We start from the raw sequence: 26,896 nt of genomic DNA on the forward strand, positions 1-26,896 counted from the left end.
GGAATTAAAAAGGTTAAGTGTAGTCATATGGTATAAATTGTAGCTATATGTAAACGATCGCGTTGTAGCCATATGTAAACGGCTAGCGATATTGACGGCGTGGTTGAAAGGACATTTTTGGTATTTTACACCGTGGACCTCCTAACTTTTTCCGTTTTTGGAATTGTTATAATTTTTTTTTTGTCGCTTTTTTATATTTTTGAAAAGATCCTTTAAATTAAAAATAATGTCACGTTTATATATTATTTTAAATTAACGATAAATTTAAATTTGTTGATAAAATTAGCTAAATCTTATTGATCAAAATAATCAAGGATAAAAGACATTTGTGAAAAATATAGATGAAAAAATGGTAAGCAAGTTCTTTTCTTTGAATTTTTCTTTTGATTTATAATGCTCCAAATTCAAGAAAACGAAAAAAGGGAACTTCCCGTCTGACGACTGAAAAATCCCGTCTTCCACCGATATGGCGTCTCCAGCCGCAGCGTCACCGTCACCGTTCCAGTCTCAGCGATCTCCGCTCTCTTCCAATCCGGCCGCTGCCTCCTCCCCTATTCACCGATTTTCTTCTTTCAATTCCCCTCACTCCGTTAACACCACCACTACTACTACCACTACCACATCTCCTCTCGATTCCTTTGCTTCCGACCCTGTTTTCTCCGCTTTTCTTTCTCCTTCTTTCTCCTCCACTTCCTTCTCCTCCGCTGCTCTTTCCTCCGGCTCCCCCGCCTCCACTGCCGAGAAGCTTCAGAAGGCCATCCGTCTCCTTGAATCACAGCTTCGCAATGAGGTTCTCTCCCGCCACAATGATCTACTCTCTCAACTCTCATCTCTCAAGCACGCTGAGAATGCCCTCTCCACTGTTCGATCCGGTGTCTCCTCCCTCCAATCCACCGTTCGTCATGTCCGATCCGAGCTTTCTGAACCCAGAAATGTCGTTTTTACCAAGACCGTTCAGTTCTCCAATCTTCATCAAACTACCGAGCTCCTTCAGCATACGATCCGTGCCCTTCGTCTTTCGAAGAAGCTTAGGGACCTTGCTTCTGCATCTGCTGATGACCCGGAGAAGCTGGATCTTTCTAAGGCTGCCCAGCTGCATTGCGAGATATTGAGCCTTTGTAATGAGTTTGACCTTGCGGGCATCGATGTCGTTGACGAGGAGTTGAAATGGGTTAAAGAAATTGGGGAAAAATTGAGAATTGAGGCTATGAAGGTTTTGGAGAGAGGAATGGAGAGTCTGAATCAAGCTGAGGTGGGGACTGGTTTGCAGGTGTTTTACAATCTTGGTGAATTGAAGGCGACCATTGAGCAATTGATGACCAAGTATAAGGGTATGGGGGTGAAAAGCGTAAGTGTGGCATTGGATATGAAGTCAATTTCGGGGTCGGCCGGAAGTGGATTTGGTCCGGGAGGAATAAGGGGAAGTGGGACGCCACAGATTGGTGGAGGTGCTAAGGCAAGGGAGGCGCTCTGGCAGAGGTTAGGAACCTGTTTGGATCAGTTGCATTCAATTGTTATTGCTGTTTGGCACTTGCAGAGGGTCTTATCGAAGAAACGCGACCCTTTTACTCATGTTTTGCTGCTTGACGAAGTTATCCAGGCAAGTGATACTCAAAATCTGTTCTGTTATGTAGATAAAGAAACTATTCTTTTTTCATATAAGACTATCGAGCGATAAGCCTAAGATTTAGGTACTGATTTTAATCTAGACAACGCCTTTCGTTACCTGGGTCTCGGTTACAATTAGTTAAACATTTTGGTAGATTGATATCCGTCTCTAAATGACCAATGTAGTATATGAAACAGAGAAACTGGGTGCATTTGAAATCTGTGATCACTTGGTGACATTTGTTGAATATAATCTAGAAGTGAAAGATATAGTATAGTGGCTGCTGAATTTCTCTGTTGTTAAATTTGAGCATAAAATGCAATTTACTGTTAAACTTAGAAAAAATAAGTGATTCATTAGTTGGTCATCTCAAAGCTTTTTCTACTAGTTGACAGTGGGAATAAAGATGAAATTAAGATTTCGAGTAGATTTCAGTCCAAAAACTTTTCCCTACTTGCTTTGAAGTATATCCAAGTTGTCGTCATTTCTTTCCACCTCATTTGATAGTTCTCTTCTTTTACGTAGATTTTGGTAACTGAAAAAATAGAGATTTGTTTGCATCATGTTGAAAGTTGTGAGATTTTATTGCAAATTGTTAGTCAAATCATAGTTTGTACACTGCAAATTACTAAAGAGGAGATACTTACCTTGTCAAAGTCTTTTACTCACAGAATTTGAAACAAAATCTTTTGCAATCCACATTAGTCCTTGTTCTGCTCAATTTTACACCCATAAGTTGTATAGTTATCTTAAACTTTCTCCTGTTTGCGACCAGTTTCTCATATAACCTTTGCGTTGTTTAGGAAGGTGATTCCATGTTAACAGATCGAGTATGGGAGGCTCTTGTGAAGGCTTTTGCTAGCCAAATGAAGTCAGCTTTTACTGCATCAAGCTTTGTGAAAGAAATATTCACAATGGGGTATCCAAAACTGTTTTCAATGATAGAGAATCTTCTTGAAAGAATTTCACGTGATACTGACGTCAAAGGGGTTCTGCCAGCAATAAGTTCAACAGGAAAAGATCAGATGGTTGCAGCCATTGAAATATTCCAGACAGCTTTCCTTGGTTTTTGCTTGAGTCGCCTTTCTGATCTTGTTAGCTCTATATTTCCAGTCTCAAGTCGTGGTAGTGTTCCCTCGAAAGAACAGATCTCAAAAATCATATCATGTATTCAGGAAGAGATTGAATCTGTTCAGATGGATGGGCGCTTAACTCTACTTGTGCTGCGTCAAGTTGGCAAGGCTCTGCTCTTACTGGCTGAAAGAGCTGAATGTCAGGTAATTTGTTTTCTGATGAAATTGGTATATTCTAACCACTACTATCATAGGGAAGGGTATATTATCCTAAGTTGTATGTTTATACTGTTTTTCCATGTTATAAAAATGGAGGTAGTCATAGTGCCCCAAATTTAGTCTTGGCGTTTGCGTGGGAGCCTATCCGTTCAATGTTTGTGCCTCTAAAAACTTCCGGTAAAGATATTCTGATTCCCATACTGTTTTTCCATGCAAGATTACTACTAAGCCATTTGTAGTACAGTAGCAAAAGTATTGTCCATCTACAAGCCTTGGTATATTATATATTCCATCTTGTTTCCTATGAAAATAAAGTATTGTCCATCTACAAGCCTTGATATATAATATATTCTATCTTGTTTCCTATCATTATAAAGTATTGTCCATCTAAAAAGATCCCATGCGACCTTGGAAACATGTAATTCAGGATTATTTACATATAGGACTCGACAAATCTTCTTTCTAGTGTGGCCCTGCTTTGCTTCACCAATCCATACAATCGCAGATTGTTGGGATGATGTAGGTGAAGCTCTTAAATTGTCAGTCTGTCACTTGGTTTTGTTATTCAGAAATGAACAAATTTTCTTCCTAATGTGGAACTGCTTTGCTTCACCAATCTTTACAATCTCAGACTTTTGGACTGATGTAGGTTAGGCTCTTAAACTGTCACTTGGTTCCGTTCTTGGTGAATAACCGTCTTACACCCTTCAGTACTGGCTTGTGAAAATGAAATGATTCATTGATTTTCATAAGAGGGGAAAGTTTTTGTGTTATGGGAAGGATCGTTCTTTTCTAGTGATTTTTGTTTAAACCCAAGTTTAGATCAGAAAAATTTATGTTTGGATTATAATTCTCAATGTTGGTGGAATATATTTCAATATTTGAATATTTACTCCGATTTGTGGCTTATCATATTATTGAAATTTGATGGCAGATATCTACCGGTCCTGAAGCTCGCCAAGTAAATGGTCCAGCAACTCAAGCCCAAATTAAGAATTTCACATTATGCCAGCATCTGCAAGAAATTCATACTCGAGTATCATCTATGATAACTGGGCTACCCATCATTGCTTCTGATGTTCTGTCTCCCTCATTAGGTTCAATATACGGGGTTGCCTGTGATTCTGTGACATCGCTATTCCAAGCCATGCTCGACAGTCTCGAGTCATGTATACTGCAAATTCATGACCAGAACTTTGGTGCACTGGGTTTGAATGCCGCAATGGACAATAATGCATCACCTTACATGGAGGAACTGCAAAAGTACATTCTTCACTTCCGCAGTGAGTTCTTATCAAGGCTGTTGCCTTCATCCAAAAATGCAGCCATCTCTGGAACGGAAAACATTTGCACTCAGCTTGTTAGAAGCATGGCATCAAGAGTGCTAATTTTCTTTATCAGGCATGCTTCTCTCGTCAGACCTCTTTCTGAATCAGGAAAACTACGTATGGCTAGGGACATGGCTGAACTGGAGCTAGCCGTGGGTCAAAACTTGTTCCCTGTAGAACAACTTGGTGCACCTTATCGAGCTCTTCGAGCATTTCGTCCACTTATATTTCTTGAAACTTCTCAACTGGAGGCATCTCCACTACTGCACGATCTGCCAGCAAGTGTCATACTTCATCATCTATATTCTCGGGGTCCTGAGGAACTGCAGTCACCGATGCAGAGGAACAAACTTACTCCTCAGCAGTACTCATTGTGGTTGGACTCTCAAGGTGAGGATCAAGTTTGGAAAGGTGTCAAAGCAACTCTAGATGATTACGCCACTAGGGTACGGGCCAGAGGAGACAAGGAATTTACTGCAGTATACCCTCTTATGCTTCAAGTAGGATCATCATTGACACAAAACTCCCCCGCAACATAACATGCTTCCATGTCTACAACTGTTATTTTATAAAAAATGTCAGTCTGGACCGTGTTTCATTGTTGATTACTGGATGATAATAGGCAGGGATACGAAGCACAATCGATCCCAACATGAAGTTTAGGTACCGAGCCATTCACTCAATTATTCACTTGCCTTAGAACTGCATGAAGTAGCAAAGATACCATCCTCGAGTTCCATTTTCCTCATAAATGCAAGACTGAATTTTGTTTGTTTTGCTGAGGCTTCCAAGGTCACTGGATGATCAGATCAACTTTGAAGTATTCGACTTGTCAGTTAGGCTAAGCCAGTTAGCTATACTTTTTTTAAAAAACCAATTTACGTGTTGATTTTCTATTCTTTTGTTCATTTCTTTAGCCATTTACCAAATAATAGTAGAGGACTGTTTCCTCTGCAATACATTATGAGTGTTGTTGGGTGGGGGGGTTTCTAATAGTCATAGGATCATGGTGTAAACATTTTTGTGGATGATGAGGATGAATTATTGATTTTGATAGGCTTTACAGTACGATGGTTGACTGATGAATGATTGTTTCAGGCGTCTCCTAAGTGCAAATAATAATGTAAATGGGCCATTGGCTTTAATTATTTGCTTTCCCCTATAGTAGGGAGTAGTGATTGCACTGCATCTGCTGGGATATGTGCAAGGAAAACAATAGAACACATCAGTGCCTTTCCTTTTATAACCAAACTATATCAATTATGCAATTTTAGAAATATTTACTTCCACATCTAATAATTTAGATCTCATCATGTTTTATTATGTAGCTCAGGTACCAATTATTGAAATTTTAAGGAACAGGATGCCATTGAAGAAATTGTTTAAACTCTTTTTTCATTGTGATGTTATGTTCTCTACTCTACTATTCAGTGAAATGGTTGTGTATAAACATGAATCACATTTTACAAAGTAAACAAATCTATACAATAACAATCATAGTTTCTTTCTTCTTCCAAGTATAGAGTAACATAGGAGCATCCTTACGATGATGATTGTCAAAAGCGGACTCGACAGTGACTCACCTCCTTATACGAGAAGCTAGCTAGCTTGTGGGCAACAGCATAACCTGGTGGCGAGGTACGACTCAATCCTTCATCCTATTTCTTTTTTCAAAGATCTTTAAAATCCTCAATAATTGATGTCATATAGTTATCCCCATTCCCCCATTTGTTTCTGCCATCCTCACACAAAATTGAGCTGATAACACAACTAAAATCAATAATGGAGCAGTTATGAAATTGTGTTGAAGCAGAAGGAGAAGGACATTGATGGTGGCCTGGCTTGGTACTGGCTGGGCTCCAAAGAAACAACCGAAATGTACAATTCACTCTTTATAATTTAAAAAAAGAAAAAAAAAAGAAAGAAATAAAGAAGAAAAACTGACACAGACACCCACACTCACACGCATTGGGAAAAGAAAGATGACACACAAAAAATCAAAAACCACCTTCCATTTTCCACTACTTGGGATTTTGGAATCAAAATCAAAATTATCTCCTATATGTATTCACCCCATATCCTTCATTCAATGTGAAAAGACTTGTCCCCACACCACCACTCAAAATCCTTATTTCCACATGCAATTCCCAAACTTTCATCACTGCCATGCCACTGCCACCCAGCCCATTAAATATTTTGAAACAACATTAAAAACCAAACCCAAGCTTATGGAAAAAAACTTTCCCATCTCTCCATTTTTATTTGGATCCAAAAAGAAACCAAAGCATTGATTGCTTAGGGTGAAAATTAGGCAGCCTGAACTCTGACCCCTTTTAGCTTTTTGGTAGGGTACCCTATTACTACTCGACGGACCAACCCACCCCAAAAAAATCAGTGTACAGTATTTAATTTATTTATTTTATCACTTTGTTCTACTTCTCTTTCACTCTTTCCAACATAGGCTTTGATTTGATGAAAGGCATAAATTATTACTTTAGAGTTAAAGCATCCTCATCTATAAGCAATGTATTAGTCCTTATAATGATGCCTCAACAAACCATCTGTTTGTGAGTGGAAAAAGAGTGAATGATATTGATCTATATCTCTATTTTCTTTGTTGCTTCACATTTGGGAACCTTATTCATTAAATAACAAGCTCTCCTTTTATTTTCTCTCCCTCTAAGGTCTGTCTCTTTCTTCAATATCGTCGAAAGAGATAGGTGAACTCAAGACAAACTTAAAAGGATTTTTTTCCCTTCAAACTTTTTCTATATGGGGTGTAGGTGAGATGAATGAGATTCCCTAAAAAAAAAACTCAAAGATAGAGATTTGAAATAGAAAGAGTGTGGTATGGGGAATCTTAAAATGTGAGGGTTAAAAGAGAGTGGACTATGGAGATCACATGTGGAATATTAAGCCAACACCACTTGAAAAAAAATAAAGTTACAAAGGAAAGAAAAAAAAAAAGAGTTAAAAGCAACCACATCATCAAGGAAATTAATAAAGATGCAAATAACTTAGTAAAGGGACATCTAAAAAGTGTTCATATAAAGTCACACTAATGAAACACAAAATAGTTGTAAATCATTTTTCCAATCCTTCGGTTCAAATCTAAAATGAACAATATGATGTTATTGTAAACAAACCTTAAAAGAAAAAGAAGAAAAGAAAGGTTTGTGGCACATGTTTGGAGGATTTACTATTGATTTAAGTTGGAGACAACAATCTAAGGTGTCCTTTCATATAAAGTAAAAGGATGAGCTATGATGCTAATAATACTAGCATCCACCACCCTCTTTCTCCTTTTCCCTACTTTAGTTTATTTTATTATTTTATTATTTATTTTATTTTTGGGTTGAATTGAAATTACTTTTTTATGATTTTCCTTTTTCTTTTTCTTTACATATATTAGTTTCCTGTGTGGTTTAACAAAAGCACTATCTATATGGAAGATGCAAGAGAAAGCAATAACAATATTAGAAAGCAAAAGAAAAGAAAAAATAGATTATTGCTATTAAAGTTTTGAGACTAAAAATTTGCCCTCTTCAAAAATAGAGAAAATATTTACACCTATAGAAAAATTTCAAAAACGGAAAAAACCTACAGGTCCACTATCAAAAATTCTCAGAAGGCGCGCGTAATATATTTGAGATCGTTTAGATTTGGTTATTGTTTGATAGGTGATCGTTTAGATATGACTACAATTTAAACGCGATCGTTTAGATATAGTCAACGTGTACGCGATCATTTAGATATGACTATAATTTATAGTCGATCGTTTAGATTTGGAGATCTAAATCAATCGTTTGAATTTCTTTACATGATCGTTTAGATTTATTTACACGATCATTTACTTTTTTAACACGATTGTTTATATTTACTACTTCAAATGATTTTTTTTCAAGATTTTTCAAGATTTTTTATACACGATCTTTTATTTTTTTTAAACGATCGTTTACATTTGCCTATAAATGATTTTTTTTAAGATTCTTTATACACAGTTTTTTATTATTTTTTTTTTACAACATTCTTTACATTTGGCTCGATATTATATACAGTTGTTTAGATTTGGTTACTCAAATGTAAACACCTAAAAAAAGAAGAAAAACGATGGAAAGAAATCGCAGCGGAAAAAAGAAGAGAAAAAAAGAAGAGGAAAAGTAGAAAGACGATGGAAAGAAATCGAAGCAAAAAACGGGGAGAAAAAGAAGAAAAATGATGGAAAGATTAAACGGCATAAATAAAAAATTGAAAAATAAGAAAGATGATGAAAAGAAATCACATAAAAGAAGAAAAAAAAGAAAACGAAATCGCAGGTGAAGACAAGAAAGACGAATAGCAAGAAAGAAAAAAAGATGGAAGAAAAATCTGTAATATTTAAAAAAATGGTTAGACTTTGTTACACGAACCGTGAATTACGGTTACATGTATTTGTTAGATTTATATAGGTCATTTTTAGTAATTTTTTATCTACTCTCAACTCAATTTAAAAAAGAAAAAAAGATCTCTGTGTGTTTATAAAGTTTCATAATTATGTTGTGTGAATGATATTGGTCCAACTCTGACAGTCATATGTAATTAATATGCCCCCTTTGCGCTTTTAATTTACATTCACTTATTTATTTAATTTCTGGTGTTTCGTCCTTTTATCATTGAAAGTGGTTGGTAGCTACCTCTACCTTCACACCCTATAAATATCCATTTATATTACCAAAATTATCACAAGGAAATTATAAATTAGAAATTTCATTAAATTGTGGGGGTTTGGTTAAGAAAATGTCCTACTCTTTATCTACTCTTTCGTCAGCAATAAATCTTTCTTAAAAATTTATATTAAATACATTTGTTTTTTTTTTTAAAAAAAAAATAAAAAAAAAAAAAAAAAAAAAAAAAAAAAAGGAGAAAGAAAGTGAGAAGTCGGTTACACCCTACCCAAAAAAAAACCCCGTCAGTCTCCCTACGTGCGTCATCTGCTTTAATCCTCCACGTGTCATATACCCACATTCTCACTCTTTTCTCCTCTCTTCCCTCCTCCTCCTCCTCCTCCTCCTCCTCCTCCTCCTCCTCCTCCTCCTCCTCCTCCTCTATTATTTCTTATTTCTTATTTCTTATTTCTTATTATTAATTAACCCCTAAACCCAAACTAATCACTAATCACTAATCACTAATCACTAATCACATATATATGTTTTTATTAAACAACCAATCCAATCTTCCCTTGGAAAAGGTCTTGAATCTCGGAAATGTCCTCCTATCTTTCCCTATATTACGGGATTGACCCCCATCCCCTCTTTTCTCTTTTAACCTATAAATACTAACCCTCACATTATTTCTCTCTTCTGAATGCAAACTTTTTTTTTTTTTATTATTATTATTATTTTTTTTTTCATTTTTTTCATTTTCAATTTCAATTTCCCACACCACCAACAACAACAATTCATTCTCTCCCTTTCGTTTTTTGTTTCTTTATGTGATGGGATACGGATCGCCATTAACATCCTTCAATGCTAACGCCACACCCCTGGAGACCGCTGCTCTGTTTCCCCCATACAATTCTACTTTACCAATGGATCATTCCTTTCCGAAGGCGGCTCCGGTGCTTCCCACCTCCACAGGTGTTGTTATGAAGTCCGATAGCGGTATAACCTACAATCTCCCCATTCCCAGAAAGCGACCAAGAGATCATCATCATCATCATCATCATCATCATCATCCCCATTCTTCTACTTCTAATACACTTAACCGATTCGTTTCCTATCCTTCGTCGCAAGTTCAGAATAATTCCCAGAAGAATTGCGGTTGTAATTTATATTTTCTGGGTGAAGATATCTCAATTCAGATTCAACAACAACAAATGGATCTAGATCTATTGATTTCACAACATGTACGGTATAGCTAAATTTTAAAGTGGATGAGTATATATTTATGAAATTAATTTCAATTTTACTTAATTTTAGGGGTTTTTTTTTTTTTTTGTGTGGTTGTAATTAGCAGATGGAGAAGGTGAGAATGGAAGTGGAGGAGAAACGGAAGAGAGAAGCGAGGAGAATAATGGAGGTAATAGAGTTGGGGATGATGAGGATATTGAGGAGTAAAGAGGAAGAGATTGAGAAGATGGGGAAATTAAATTGGGAATTGGAAGAGAGAGTGAATTGTTTGAGTATGGAGAATCAAATATGGAGAGATGTGGCAGAGACGAATGAAGCGACGGCAAATGCGTTAAGGAGGAATTTGGAGGAAGTACTGCTTTTACAGGAGAAGACAACGGTGGTGGTGGTGGAGGAGGAGGTGGCAGAGTCGTGTTGTGAGGGCGGTGGTGGTGGGACGGAGGAAGATGATGAGAGGAGGATGAGGAAGAAGAAGAGGAAGGAAGAAGAAGATGGAGGAGGAGGAGGAGAAGAAGAAGAAAGAAGGTGTAAGAAATGTGGAAAGGAAGAATCGTGTGTGTTGTTATTGCCATGCAGACATTTGTGTTTATGTACTGTTTGTGCTTCTTCTTTACATAATTGTCCTATTTGTAACTCTACTAACAATGCTAGTGTTCGTGTAATCCTCCCTTAACACTAATACACTTACATTTCCCAATTCAATTACCACAAACCTCTTTCTCTCATTCAATATATATATATATATATATATATATATATATATATATATATAGATACCAAGTTTTTTGATTATTCGAATTTCAATTTGGGTTGGGATTAAATAGTTGGAATCATATACCAAAGTTATTTTGGTATTAATTAATGACTCTCCATAACTTGCAGTTTTGTATAAACCGTTTGGTTTAACTAGGGAAATGTTGAATAATGATGATGGGTGACTGTGGAAGGGAGTGGGTAAGAAGGGAAAAATTGTAGCAACTCCCTTCATTTTTCTAGAAGTTACTTTAGTTACATAAAAGAATTTTGGTATAGAAATATAAAAGAAAAAAGAAGAAAGAAGAAAAAGGAGATGGAATAAGAAAGGAAGGAGGTGAAAAGAAGGGGGAAGTGGCGTATTGTAAGGAGGAGAGTGCGTAAAATAGAGGAATAGTGGAGGGAGGAGGATACGGTGGGGACCGCAGATACTCCCCACAGGTCATTACTGTAATGGAAAAAAACAAAAAAGAGAGAGAGAGTGAGGGTGGGGGAGGGTGAAGGTTTAAAAGCTGACACGTTGGACTCCCGCAAATATCGCTCCTTCATGTTGGGGCCCACACACAAAACCACCTTTTTACCTTACCCCCCCCCCCCCCCCCCCCCTTTTCGGTTTTCGCGCACACACACACACACTCACCCACACGGTTTCCAATTTCCAATTTCCTATTCCCTATTCCCTATCCCCTCCCAAATTATGAAATATATATATACACACATACATATTTGTTTTTTTTAAAGCCACATATATTTATATTTATTATTATTTAAGTTTCTCAAAGGGTATCTATCCTTCAATTCAACGTTTCTCTTTCCTTTGATACTCTGGTTCCAAACAAAAAAGCTAAAACAATAACCTTTTCTCATTCCTTATGAATAAATAAATAAATAAATAAATAAAACAAGTAGGAGAGAAAAAAGTTAATCAAGTTGAGACCTGAATCAATGTATGTGTTAGCCTGGGTAAGAGGTTGAAGCGAGCCTCGCATGATAATTATATTGGAGGGATATGCTCCTTGCATGCCCCTGCTAATCATTAACAACTTAGATTTTTATTATTATTATTATTATTATTATAAATACTTATATACTCTTAATCTGCTTCACTTACATCCACTCCTTCACTTTAAGCATTGGTATATATATGTGAAAAACACTACATCCATTTCCACTACCATTGATATGTGTACTACTTTTTTTTAAAAAAAAAATAAAATTCTGTTTTTTGTTTTTTATTTTGTCAAATATAGAATAATTGGGTAGATTAATGTAATAGGGTTAGAATGTACTAATGTGTGAAAATATGAAGTAGATGGAGAATAATAGGATTGTTGTTAATTGAATAAAGATAAAAGTGAGAAGAATGTTGGACAAAATTAGATGTGTGAGAATTTTATGATACGTGCCAAAAACACCCCAAAACAAGAATATGTTTATATATAAATATGTACCTTAGCTTAACATAGTCCAAAATTGTTGCCCAAACAAACAAACAAGCCAAGTTAAGAAAAAAGAAAAAAAAAAAGTAAAATAAAAAGGTTAATAGATTGGTTGGTGAGTGTAGATAGGGAGGTGTGGTGGGTCAATTTTATTATTTTGTATTTTTAAGAGAGGAGGGGAATGGAAATGTAGAGTTGTGTAAAAAGAAAAGAAAAGAAAAGAGAAGAAAAGAAAAGAAAAGAAAGAAAGGGTATAAATGAAAAGTGTTGGAATTGGGATGTATAAAATAATAAAGAAAAAGAAAATGTAAATGTAAATGGATAGATGATAGATGATAGATGAAATGATAAGGAGATGATGGAGAATTAAGAGATTTTTGGTCTCACTTGTCAACAAAATAAAATAAAATAAAATAAAAAGGGGTTTGTTTGTATATTAAAAGGGTAGGGACAGGGATCTTAAGTCTTTTTAGGTGGGTCACCACCACCATTTGTCCCTTTTATAACTATCATTCTTATTTCTTTCTTATCATTTTATTTTTTTCTCCCTCTTTCTATGGGCCCACAATGATTTTTTGTCCTAATCAAAAATAAATTTCTCAATTTTCTTTCTTTTACTTTTCTTTTTCTAAAAACAAAAAAAAAAAGAAAATTGAATATTAATCAGTATATGACACAGATTATGATTTTGTATTATATTATTTACTACTTAAATAAATCATTTGTTATTTTAACCATATGTGTGTGTATATATATGATATGGTGTATAATTGTAAGGGATTCGGATCTAATTGCGACCTTTTGACAGGTCAATGAATTTGTTCTCTTCATCCTAGAAGAGATATGGATATTATTTTTTCTTCTTTTTTTAAATTTTGATTGTTTGAAATTTATATCGGTCACAGGTGAATTTGTTGTCATGATTTTAGTTAAAATAAAAAATAATTGAGATTTGACTCGATTTGATTCTTGTTAGGCTTAGAGTTTGATCTTCCTTCCATTGTTTTTTTCTTTTTCTCTAACAAATATGAATATTATTTTAGGTATGATTCATGCATGTTAAACATGTATGAAGTTTGAAAATCATACCATTTATTTCAAAATTTCTTTTGAACAAGTCTTTTCAAAACCATTTTTTTCCCTATTTGGGTGGGGTTATATATAAAGTCTTTTAACTAAATTAAGGTATTTAAAAATAGAATAGACTTTTTTCATTAAGCTTCAGCTTGATTTTTAAAACTTAGGTTTATTTACTTTCAAGTTTTTACGATGGTTTAATCTTAAGTATATTTGTATTTTAGTCACATTGAAAAAAAAACATTATTAAAAATTATTTCTTTTGTTTTTAATTTTTTTGATATGTTATTAAAAACAATGGTAAACGATAAATTTAAAGATACAAATTTAAGAAAGTTTGATTTTATAAATTTAATTTTTAAAGATGTATATAAAAAAACAAATTTACTATATAATTAAGAATAAAAACATTTTTATGACATTATTGCAATTTACAAATTAAAAAGAAAAGGAGAATCTTATTTTTATTTTTGGGTAAAATATGAATTTTAATGGTTGAAAGTGACCAGAGTTAGGTTTAGGTAGAATAAAAAGATACACTTACATTTTAAAAAGCATATCTCCCCTTATTTAGAATCATATTCCATTGAATTTTTCATTAGCCAATTTTATTCCCCCAAGGTGAATTTGTTTGTGTACTTTTAAATCCTTCTTGTTTAAAACATTATCATTATTTTGAAAACACATCTTCAATAAAAAGTGATTTCAATGCTTGGTTGGTTACGTAAACATCTAACTTATCTTACAAACATAAACTTGCATACCTCAAATTGATGTTTGATTCAAAACTCTTGAAAATGATGTTTGAATGGGATCTTGAATAATAAAATTATCAAATTTCTAAAATTTATATATTTTATTTTAAAAACAATGGGTAAACAAGCACCAAAATTTTTTCAAATAAAAAAAAATAAGAAAAGATTACAAATTTCAATTTATTTTAGATTTAAAAAAAAAATAATTTGAACATATATATCTAAACCAATTTACAATGGGTACATTATACATTATTGCTTGTGACTTATTAGAAAATGACATTTATTTATTTTGTTTGGCATTGAAATGTGGCCGATTTTGAGGCTTTGGGGTGTGACAATCCATCTCTTCAAATTCCTCTTCTTCCTCTTCTTCTTCTTCTTCTTCTTTTTTCTTTAATAATAAAAAAGGCAAAAAAAAAAAAAAAAAAAAAAAAAAAGGTTTAGAAGATGAAGCTATGTCGAAAATGACAACTATTTTACTCAATAATGAATGTCTATATTTTTGTGTTGTGTCGTTGAAAAAGATTCCATTTTTTTTATTAAAATAAAATATCATTAATTAATTCATCATATAATTAATTATTATAAGTTAGCAAAAGTTAAGCAATGTGTCCCTTTTCTTTGCCTTTGGATTGCTCTATTTTGTTAATTAGTTACGTACTTGAAGTGAAGGCTAAGTTTTTCCAATCAAATTCAGACACAAACTTTAGTAATAACATATAGACAAGAAAAATAAAATGTAAAGTCGTTTTCTCATTATTGATGCTTACACATTTGTTTGAAGGTTGAATTTTATACAAATATTGCTAAAAACTTTGTTGACAAGAAATAAATAAAAGTAGTGTAGTTGTGGAAGAAAATGTTGTCCATTTTGTATAATTTAACAATATAACTATAAATGGACAAAAGAAAAGAAAATAAATATCAATTTATAGTGCTAAGACTATGAGTAGGATTGTACCATTTACATCTCTCACACACACTAATACAACAATTAAAACCCTAATCTATAAACGGGTCCATTTAGACCTTAATATCTTTTTAATTTCATGCAAATATTAGTTTCAGCCTCTTATTTTTAAAAAAATAAAGTTAGAGAGTCGAAGTTGATGATTTTTTATTTCTCTAAAAAGTAATTAATATGAAAGTTGAACTATGAAGTATTCATATATATATATATATATATATATATATATATATATATATATATATATATATATATATTTATAGAGTTGGTTCCACCACTATTATTTTCCTTTGGTCTCATTAATTAGTCTTGAAATCTAAAAGGAACAGCTTTTTATTAATGTTAAATAGGAATAAGGATTTGATGATGATGTAAGTAGACACTCAACCATTGAATACATACATAAAATATTTATAAAATCATTGACTTTGATATCTATAATTAAATATTTATTTACTTTAATTTAATGAAGTAAAGATTAATTTTACAATATAATAATTTAATTTAGCTGGGTTTGTTTATTATTATTAGTATTATATTGAGTGTTATAATAATATTTTTAAGAGAATAATTATTGAGGGTGATGGGAGTCTCACCCCATAATCATTTCCCCTCCCATTAATGACTATTTAATTATATCTTATATTATTGGGATTTCAAATGTATGTAGGAGATAAACCACATTGATGGAATAATTCACAATGACTTTTTTCTTTTCCATTCATATTTCTTTAATTTATTATTTTTTCTAAGTTATATATGAACCACAAATATGCTCACAATAACAATGATGATAACTGTAGTTCTAAGCTTAAGGTTGTGGGAAATTAAATAAAGAGAGTTATTAAAGGGTATTCTAATTAATATATATAATATAAGGTTTATCCATTTTGGTTCTAGAAAGTGTATGTCTCATCTCATCTTTATATAAATTATAAATTATAAATTAAATCAATATCTTTGAGGGCCAAAATGAGGTTCTCATTTTATCTCTTCTTACAAAAAAAATATAATAAATAATAAATAAAACTATTCCCCTCTTCCCCTTTTCCTTCATTATTATCTTTTTTAAATGAAGGGGATAAAATGAGAACCTTAATACTCCTCCATACCAAATTTTATTAATGATAATATATAAAAAAAGTATCAATATGATATATTCTACCCAAGTTTAAGATTAAATGTATATCATAAAGATTTTTAGGGTTGGATTTATAAATTTAGTCTCGAAAATTTGTTTTACTATTTGTGATCTTTTAACATTTAAAGTTAGAGATTTTGTCGTTGGATTTGATAATGTATTTAAAATTTCACAAATTTATTACTAATAAAATTGAAAGTTTAAAGTTTTATTAGATATAAAATTAAGGATAGAACGATCCCTATAGTATCGTGTAATAGTTACAATTACATAGGATGATGCATTTTTCTATAAAGGTTGACCACTACAATAAAATTTAGGAATGTGTGAGAACGGTTGATCACTTGGTTAACATCCATAGGATGATGCATTTTTCTATAACAAACATCACTACAATTTTTATCTACCAGTTTCTTTATTTTATTTTTATGTATGAATCTTTTTAAATTAAATTTATGTAAACTAAAAAGGAATAGTTAAAAGGTCATGTAAGTTGTAACGAAGAGAAAGACCAGTAAATTAAAATTTTTAGAAGTAATTAAATTCAAAACTATAGGATGGAATTAGTAATAGGAAAAGAGAAAAATTACGAAAAGAGAGAAGAAAAAATACTTTAGATCCTGTTTGATATAATCATTTAGTTTTATAGGATTATAGGATTGTGATAGTTTTCTCATCATTATTGTTCATTCTTTTCATTTTTCTAAATATATATTACAATTCTTAACCAAATTCTAAGTAAAAATATAAGTTTATAAAGCACTGTTTGATAATAATCATTTAGTTTTTGGTTTTTGAAAATTAAATCTCTTCGTTGATTTTAAAAATTGTTAAAAGATAGATAACTAATAAAAGAATTTAAAGAAGAAAAAAGTATTTTAAGTCTAATTTTTAAAAATTAAAAACAAAGGAAAAAATAAAAGAATAATTGTAGATGTAATTGTTCATACAAGATTTTCGGAGAAATTTAATTTGTGGAGTTGAACTTGTTGATGTTGTATTTATGTTGATTTGATGCGATGTGGTTCGATATCTAGAATTTGATCATCTGATTCTCTTTGCTGGATGTTTAGGTTATTGGGAGAATTCTCTAGACCTTTTGCACTAAAAAAATTTCTATCCTTACACATGAAGATAGCTCATCTACTTATAACAAACCAAACCCATAGACTCAACCATATGAGTTTGGTCATATTTAACTTTTTGGGCTAAATTAAGATTATTTTTTGGTTCAATTGAATTTTAGTCCAAGTAAATAATATTTAATTGAACTAAAATAATTAATTTGATCAATTGTATAATAAAGACATGTGACACATCATCAAAATTGACCAATTTATGTCTTTAATTTTAATTTGGCACACATGCCAATTTTTAGTCAATCCCAAATGCAATTATTTTAGTAAATGAAGTGACAATTTGTGATCGGTTTCAACAAATTTTATTCAACAAATGCCCCTTTTCGAGATTTATATATGATATATAAGTGGGTGAATCTCGAAAAAGATAAATTTGAAGTCCAAATATGAATTTTTTTTTTCTCAATTCGACATATCAAATTAACCAAACTATGAAATTTAGTACATGAGTTTGATTTAAATTTGAAATAAGGATTACGTTGATTTGAGAATAAAAATTTAAAATTGATTTTTTTAATAAAATTTGAAACTAATCAAATTTTAATTTTGAGATAAGCATGAGATTTCTACCATACACTAATTTTTATTGAGGGTGCACAAGCATTTAGATTGACCAATTTTAATTTTAAAGTGATCAATTTTAATTTTGAGATAAATATGAGACCTCAATCTTGAGATAAAGTTAGATTTATAGCTCTAATTTAAATTTGAGATAAAAATGGAGGTCATATATACAAGTTAATTGACTTGTATTTTGAATCTAAATTTTAGTTTTAAAATTAGGGGTAAAATCTAAATTTTGAAATATTTAAATATGATTATTTATCTAAAAAAAAGTAGAATTCGAGATTTTATTAAAAAAAAAATAACATAAGATAATTTCATTTTAATTTTATTTTAAAAAATATTAAATGATGCTTAAATATCTTAAAAGTGAAATTCAATATATTATTCCCAAATAAAATAACATAAGATAATTGAATTTTAATTTAATTTTATTATTTAAAAAAATATTTAAAATCATTCCAAATCAAATTAGGAATTGGACTTGTTGGTCTTATAAATAGACACATACCTTAATCATTTTTTTCTCATCAAGCAGAACAAAGGCATGAGAAAAAAAAAAACTTCTTCTTCTCCATTTTCTTTTTCTTGTTTTCTCTCTCTCTCTCTCTCTCTCTCTCTTTTTTTTTTACTTTTATCTTAATTTTTTTTATTTTCATGTTTAGTAGCTGTTAATTTGTTGACCAACTTGAAGTTCTACCAAAGGTTAAGACCCGTTCTTTTTTTTTTTTTTTGCAAGTCTTTGAAGGTTTCATGGATGCAAGCATATATGAGGTTATAGTCTCCTCGACATCTTTTCTTTGATTGTTGGCTTCTTGGGTTTGTTCATGATAGACGATGCAACTCTATCCTGACACCCTTCTGCTTTTTCGATTTCTGGGGATTCGTTCATGATAGACGATGCAACTCTATCATGATGCCCTGTTGCTTCTTTGGCTTCTAGGGGTTTGTTCATGATAGATGATGCAACTCTATCATGACGTCCTACTGCTTCTTCGACTTATAGGGTTTGTTCATGATAGACGATGCAACTCTATCATGACGTCTTACTGCTTTGTCAACGTCTAGGGTTTGTTCATGATAGACGATGCAACTCTATCATGACACCCTACTGTTTCTTCTGCTTCGCCTTCGACGATCCAACTTCTCCTAGGGGACGATTGGGCATTTGCCGTTGGATCCACCGCCCTAGTAGGAGCAATCAGACATCTTCATTTTGTTGTCATTTCGAAGAGGGGAGAGCGCATCATCTTCATTATAGAGAGGCAAAGGCAGAGTTGTAGCATCGTCAATCATTTTAGAGAGATGGAGGCAAAGTTGCATCATCGACATCATCTTTGGAGAGGCGGAAGTGGAGCTACACATCATCGTTATTTTGTTCTCTCTCTTAATGGAATTATCTGAATCAATTGAATCTCCCTAATCGATATGTCTTAATCTTTTAGAGAGGTGGAGGTAAAGTTGCATCATCGTCATCTTCTTGGATAGATAGAGGTGAAGCTATACTCTCATCGTCTTCTTGGATAGGCAGAGGCGAAGCAACACGACCATCTACTTGGAGAAATGCAGGCGAAGATTCACCATCGTCATCATTTTGGAGAGTTAGAGGTCGAGATGTACTATCATCATCATGCTCGGAGCTGCAACATATTGGAGATAAATGATCCTCTCGATGGTCGATATTGGAGATGATGATCCTCTTGATCTAACATATTGGAGATGACGACTTTCTCGGTATATTTGAGATGGCGACCTTTTTGGCTGCAACATATTGAAGATGAAAATCTTCTTGATTGCAAGATATTGGAAATGAAGATCTTCTTAGCTACAACATATTTGAGATGACGATCTTCTTGGTTGCATTCTATTGGAGATGAAAATCTTCTTAGCTGCAACATATTTGAGATGATGCGCTTCTCGATTGCAACATATTTGAGATGACGATCTTCTCAGCTGCAACATATTTAAGATGACAACCTTCTCGATTGCAACATATTTGAGATGATGATCTTCTTGGCTGCAACATATTTGAGATGAGGTAGAGTTTGCTGCATCGACATTTTGGAGAGAAGGCGAAGCCACATCTGCATCGATGAAGCCTAAAGCCTTCAAACTTTGAACTTGAAGAAGCAACGATGAAGTTCTTTTTTTCTTTTTTGGCTTAAGAAAGATGAAACTTTTGAATTTACATATGAGAAAGCATTGATTAAGTCTTCGAGCTTGAATATGAGGAAGTGTTGATGAGGCCTTTGAGCTTGAATATGAGGTTGCATTGATGAAACCTTCGAACTTGGACATGGAAAAGTAACAGTGCAATCCTCAAAATTGGTGAAGCATTGGTAAAATTTTCAGTCTTGTATTTTGAATGAGCCTCGATGAACTCTTTGAACTTGAATTTGAAGAAACATCAATAAAGTCTCTAAGGGTATGTTTGGGGTGGGGTTTTAGGGGGAAAAGGATTAGGAAATTGGGCCAAACCGTGTTTGGCCCAAGGATTATGATAAAGGGATTAGGGTTATCCTAATCCCTAAATAACCCTATCTTATCCTATTTTTACTTTTTTACAACCTTACATTACCCTACCCAAATAACCTAATCAAAATTTTATTATTGTTTTTTAAATTACTACAATCATAACCCTTCCCCCAAACACATATTATCATAACACTACTATCATAATCTCTCCTCCAAACACATACTATCATAACACTACCTTTCATATTTCTTCTCCCAAACACATATTACCATAACACTACCAATAATAATCTTTCCCTCAAACACATTATCATAACACTAGGATGATCATAATCTTAGGATTATTATAATCTTTTTCCTCCATAACTCTTTCTTTCCCCCAAGCACACCCTAAATTTGATGCTGAGGAACTTGATTTTAACTTGAAGATGGAGTGTTGAACTTTAGGGGAGTGATGCCCTCTATAAGCATCTAACTTTGCAGCATTTTGCTTCTAGTGTAACATCTCTTTGATTTGTTATATTGCCCCCAATAGGGCATTTTCAACTTTAAGTTGACATTCTTTAATGAGAATGAACACCATCAATTGCCTAGTGCCATTCTTTATGTGGTCATGACACTGCTCTTGTTTGTATGCGACTAAACTTAAGATTTATTTTAAAGTTGGCTACATACCCTTGTAGGGATCAAATCATAACGTAGTTCAACTTGATTTTTTTTTTATTGGACTGAACTTAAAGTTTCCCTTAAGCTACCTACACACCCTTTTATTATATAGGGATTAAGTCAAAACGTAGTTCAACTTTTTTTTTGTTGCCTTTCACCTTTTAAGCTTTTGTGGGCTAGGAGCACCATGCAGTTTCGGCTCTTGCGATAAGGAGTTTTGCATGTTTAGTAGCTCATATTTTCATCAAGGATTTGTTCACCTTCTTTGTTTGTAGAATTGATGAATATAATAAGTCTTGACTTCACTGTCAAGGAACCTTTGTATTTATGTCAATAGATAGCTTCCTCTTCATGCGTGATGGGACACGACTGTGAATCTTATCGTCATTGTTTTCTCCATGAAATTATTTTGCCTTCAAAGTTTTTATCTCTCTTTCATGTTGATCGTTTGTCATCTTTAAACGACCAAAATTAGATGTTAAAGGTTGATCTTTCTTTGATGTGGAGATACTTAGCCTTTTGAAAACTGAAGTTCGAGCAGGAGTGGACGTTGGACATTGATTTTCTTCTCTTTTCGTGGCCATACTCAACCTTTGAAAGACTGATGATCGAGTAGTTGAAGGCTTGATACAATCAAAGAAAGAAGTCCTTTGCTTGATTTCATTTGAATTGTCGACTTGTTTAGAAGATGTATAATTGTTGTCGACTTCTACTATGCTGACAGCATGACATGCAGTGACTTCTAATATTTCTTCTAGATGATGCTCAAGGAAGCTTCTTGAAAATAATTTTGTCAATGTTATTGACGGTCGAGGTTGGAGGAAGTCCTTGTCTTTTCTTCTGATAGGTTTTAGGCTTCCACATCTTCTTATTTCTTTTCACCTTCTTGTTATGGGAGATGCTTCCTTTTGCATGCTTTTGATGGAATTGCGACTCTTTTTTAATTGAATTTGGTTGTCTCCCTTTTCGATGAGTCATGACTATCCATCCTTTGTTGTTTACGATAGGCTCTTCTTTGTTTTGGAAGTCTGTCAACACGATCTTTTGTTGGAATCAGACAACTATAGGTTCAAAAGTCACAAACTGAATCAAGATTTTCCTTTGATCATAAAGCTATGTTGATGGTGGAACACTTGAAGCCATCTCGACTGCAACATGATTCGTTTGAACTATTTCATCAATATCTGGCTCAATCTTATTTTTACGAGCCAATTTTAGAATTGACTCCTTTAACATGAAACACTTTTCAGTAGGGTGATTAATGACCTAATGATACTTGTAGTAGTTAGGATCATCTACTTTTCCCGCTTAGTTTGGTCGTTTACATTATAGCAACTGAATAAGTTGCTTCTCTATCAGTTGCTTTAACGTGTCTGCAACATCAGAGTCAGAAAATGGATGACTTCCGACTCCAAATCGGTATACCACTTGAAAGCATTTTCTTTCATGCTTCAAACGAGTTGCCTGACAAGTTGGTCTCCTCTTGATCCAGTTCTTGCATGTCTCAACAAAGTGAGTTATGTGCTGCTTTGGATTGTCCTTTCTGTCGAATTGTTGGAACTTTGGAGGTTGGTACCCAATAAGCATTCGCAGGTTATTGATTCTCTTGGTGTATGGCTTGGAGTACATGAAAGAAGTTTGTGATGGTCCTCCATATTGAGCTCTTATGGAGCTTGTGATCATATCTTGCAGTTATTGGACTAATAGGAAGGTGACATAGATGGACTTGCGTCGGTTTTCCTGTAACACAACTTTTCCTTTATCGTCAGTTTCGACAGTAGAAGTTTTGCTTGACTCAGTAGTTTTACAAGCCTTCATTTGATCTTTCAAAGTGGTGATTTCATGATCTCGCTCATCGACAACTGTCATTAGGAAATTTATTTTTCTATGATAGATTAGAAGCAAACGTAGAGTTGTTAAACAAAGGATTCTCTCTGATGATGATCTCGCCTTTAAGAGATTCCATCAGTTGTTCCCAACTTTTCTTTGTGAGGACAGAACTTTGTTCTTGTTCTTACATGCTTCTCTTTGAGTGACTCTAGGCGATAAGTCTAGTGTAATTGTCATTTGTGACAATAGCTTTGGATGCAACTTTCCTTAGTGTCATTAGTTGGTTTGTAGTTTTGGATAACGAGAGAGAGATGAGAGGTAGAGATGTCAAACTGGACGTGTCAATTTGTTCACACGAGATTTTCGGAGAAATTTGATTCTTGGAGTTGAACTTGTGTTGATGTTGTATTGTTGATTTGATGCGATGTGGTTCGATCTTTAGAATTTTATCCTCTGATTCTCTCTCAATTGGATGCTTACGCTTGATTTGAGGAAGCGGAGCACGTGGTGTTCTTGAAGTTGGAGTCTTGAAAGAAAGCTTGTATCTTCAATCTTCGAGGGTGGTCGACTTCAAGAGTTAGAGAGTCTTCTGGTTATTGGGAGACTTTTGGTTATTGAGAGAATTCTCTCTAGATCTCATAGAGTAAAAAAATTTCCACCCTCACAAATGAAGAGAACTCCTTTATTTATAGAGTTATCTGGTTGCCCTAATTGATTCATGGACCCGACCCATGGACTTAACCATATGAGTTTATGTCATATTTAACCTTTGGACTAAATTAAGCTTACTTTTTTGGCTCAATTGAATTTTAGCCCAAGTAAATAATATTTAATTGAACCAAAATAATTAATTGGATCCAATTGTATAATAAAGACATGTGACATTTTCAAAATTGACTAATTTATGTCTTTAATTTTAATTTGGGACACATACCAATTTTTAGTTAATCCCAAATGCAATTATTTTAGTAAATAACGTGACAATTTATGATTAATTTCAAAATTTCTTATTCAATAGTATTAATTAGACCAAAATATAACATAATCTAAAAAAATTGCAAATATAACAAAACTTAGATTATATTCTCAAAGTCCAAAGTTTATCTGTTATACTCGACTACAGACCGTGATAGGCCATATTATTAGTAGGAGTTTATAAGTGATAAACCATTTCATTGATAAAAGTCTATCAGTATAAAGTCTAACACTCATAAATTTTGCTATATTTACAATTTTTTATAAATTAAATGTTATTATATATTTGATTATCATCCCTAAAAGTGTAAAGTGTTATATAATGTAATTGCTCCAAAACATATAGTTGTCCATTGATATGTTAGTTTTGAAAATTAAATTTATAAATACATCTTGAGGGTCTAAATTTTGTCTTTTTTAATCATCTTTTTATCTATATTTTCAAAAACTAAATAAAATTTTAAAAACTAAAAAACAAAAAAAAAAAAAAAAAACAACAAAACAAACACAATTATCAAAATCTTAACCAATCTTTAGAGTAGGGCCAACAATGGTTGAAGCCTAGGCAGTTGTAGTTTTAGTTTCATCTTCTTGCAATTGATTGTGTTTGCACTTTTGCATTTTTTTTTCTTTGTTGATTTTTCTTTCTTTACAAAGGCCCCACTCCCCACCCACCCCAACACACTTCAACACACAACCATTTATCTTTATATACCAAAATTTGATCTTTTTTCTTTGCTTTTCTTGTTTTCAATGCCCTTGGCCTCAACATCAATGTCACTACAGATAATGGATTGAATATGAAGATCAAGATCAATACCAAAAATGTATCTTAAATGCTCATTTACACACACCCCTCAACCCCATTGCCCCACATCTCGAAGCATTTCTTCCCTAAATCAAATCAAACTCATCCTCACTATTTTCCCTTTCTTACACGCGCTACCTTGATTTGATTGAGTTAGATCGGATAGTAGATGGGTTAGATCTCATTTCATTAAAACATACACATACAACATTATTTATAAAATAGGTAATAAGTTAAAAATAACTAGGCGTGTTCTTCATGATAACTACTAGGTTTCTCTTTCAACATTATTTCATCAAAGGTTATGGTCTTGTATATGTTTGTAAGTAATTGAGACTTTGAAATAATTATTGGAAGAATAGGGTTCCCATACATCTAGAAGGTATACATAAAATGATGAGCTCCAAACATTATATAATTAGATAAGGTCGAGCTTATGATTTTGAATTAAGATCATGTCATTTAGAAACATTTGAAGTCTTACATACTAATCCAAGCTTATAGTGTGAAAAAAAAAGTGTGTTTGAGATAATTGTATAGTTGATCTAAAATTGGATTCTAAATGGAATTAATTTGTCTTAACTTTTTTGGAAACTTGAGTTTCTTTTAGTTTTTTTGCTTATATTATCACTAACAAAAATTATCGATATGTATTGAGTTCTCAACTCTTGACTTTTGACACTCTCACTACTCTAACTCCTTGCTTTTTAACATTCATTCTCAAAACTCTTGTTATTTACTTTCTTTTAATACTAAGAACGAGAGTAAGAAGTGAAAAGTTCAAGAACAAAGAACGAGAGCGAGTTGTGTACAAGAAAATAGAAAGACCAGAGGTGAGTGAGAAAACCTAAAGTTGAAGGAGTGGGGTAGCAAGAGCAAGATCCCAAACCATTCAACAATGTTACGTTTCAGTAATTTCACGTTGATAGTAAGTTGAAGGTAAAAAAACACACTTTTTAAAAACTAGGTCAAATTGGATCATTCGTAAAAAAAAAATTGAAGAATTTTGAAAATTTTCACGTAAATTTTAAGGTATAAAACTAGGAAACACGTAGATCATTTTAATAAATTTGATATTGAAAATGGTAAAATCATGGTTAATCCTTTTCATGATTGATGATTTTGATTTTCTTGTATGTATAGATCCTATCTTGTGGTTAGAAAATACATAGATAGGGAGAGTTGTTATTTGTGGAATGATGATGAAGTGAGGGACTAATAATGAATATAAACATGGTAGTAGATGTTGATGTGTCAAATGAAGAGTAGAGAGTAGTAGTTCACAAGTGTTGGAGATGGTTGGCTTATGCCTTTTTTTTTTTTTTTAATTTTCTTAAAGACATAACATAATGGTGGCTAAAGATAAGAATCCCACATTATCATATCTTTGCCTCAAAAAGCAAACAAACTCCCCACAAACCACTCACCTAGGAATCATATCTTTTCTTCTCTTTCTCTCTTTCTACAATGTGGGAATTTTTCAATACTCTTTTACATGAAATCTCAATCACACTAACCTTACTTGGTGCTCTTGCTCTCTCAATTCTCATCATATTGGGTGGAGTAAGTCTAAAGTTTGGTTCTTTTTTTAATTCTTTATAAAATCAAACACTCCAATCATGTCATTGAAATGTATGTAACCAAATGTAACCACTCCAAACACTCAATAAAAGAAAAAAAAAAGTAAACAATAACTACTATTTTATAACTATTTCAAAAGAAAGAAACAACAACTAGTTTTATATAAAAGTATGAATTGAAACGTCTGTTGTGTTACTTAGAAAAGATAAAGTGTATTTTTTTTATCTCTAATTTTTCTTTTTGTTACGTTATAATTTTAGTTTTAAAATTTTTGAGTTTGGTTAATTCAGTTTTTAGGTTTTAAAAAATTATAAAATTTGGTAAATAGTTTTAATTTTTTTAACATGGATTAAAATTTCTCTAATTTTAAATCTAATTTTTCAAAGTAGAGTATTTGTGTCTGAAAAATTGAGCACCAAATTTTCTTTCTTCTGTTGATGATCAATACCCAAGTGGCAACATTTCACCATTCATCTTCATCATGTGGCTTTACGCATGACTTACCACTCCATCCATTCTTTTTATCAAAGTGACTTTTTCTTTTCATGTTCTAATTTAGTGGAATGCTTTTCCTTAAAATGTGTTTAATTTAGAAATAGGATTTTT

The 26,896-nt window shown here is 32.7% G+C and overlaps 2 protein-coding genes across 3 annotated transcripts; both read left to right on the plus strand.

Annotated features, from left to right (window-relative positions):
* The first annotated feature begins 369 nt into the window (after positions 1–369).
* On the plus strand, positions 370–5,297 carry LOC103496309 (conserved oligomeric Golgi complex subunit 5). Its single transcript, XM_051079637.1, has 3 exons — positions 370–1,604; positions 2,417–2,886; positions 3,836–5,297. Exons 1-3 carry the CDS (start codon positions 467–469, stop codon positions 4,766–4,768), a joined length of 2,541 nt encoding a protein of 846 aa, XP_050935594.1. The 5' UTR covers positions 370–466; the 3' UTR covers positions 4,769–5,297.
* A 3,296-nt stretch (positions 5,298–8,593) lies between these two features.
* On the plus strand, positions 8,594–10,819 carry LOC103496308 (probable BOI-related E3 ubiquitin-protein ligase 2). 2 transcript variants are annotated; one of them, XM_008458118.3, is made up of 2 exons: positions 8,594–10,113; positions 10,221–10,819. In XM_008458118.3, exons 1-2 carry the CDS (start codon positions 9,703–9,705, stop codon positions 10,788–10,790), a joined length of 981 nt encoding a protein of 326 aa, XP_008456340.2. In that variant the 5' UTR covers positions 8,594–9,702; the 3' UTR covers positions 10,791–10,819. The 2 variants fall into 2 exon arrangements, with proteins under 2 accessions (XP_008456340.2, XP_008456341.2); XM_008458119.3 differs by having other exon boundaries at positions 10,224–10,819.
* Positions 10,820–26,896: the final 16,077 nt, after the last annotated feature.

This window comes from Cucumis melo, chromosome 11 (assembly GCF_025177605.1).
Source record: "Cucumis melo cultivar AY chromosome 11, USDA_Cmelo_AY_1.0, whole genome shotgun sequence".
NCBI classification, from domain to species: domain Eukaryota; kingdom Viridiplantae; phylum Streptophyta; class Magnoliopsida; order Cucurbitales; family Cucurbitaceae; genus Cucumis; species Cucumis melo.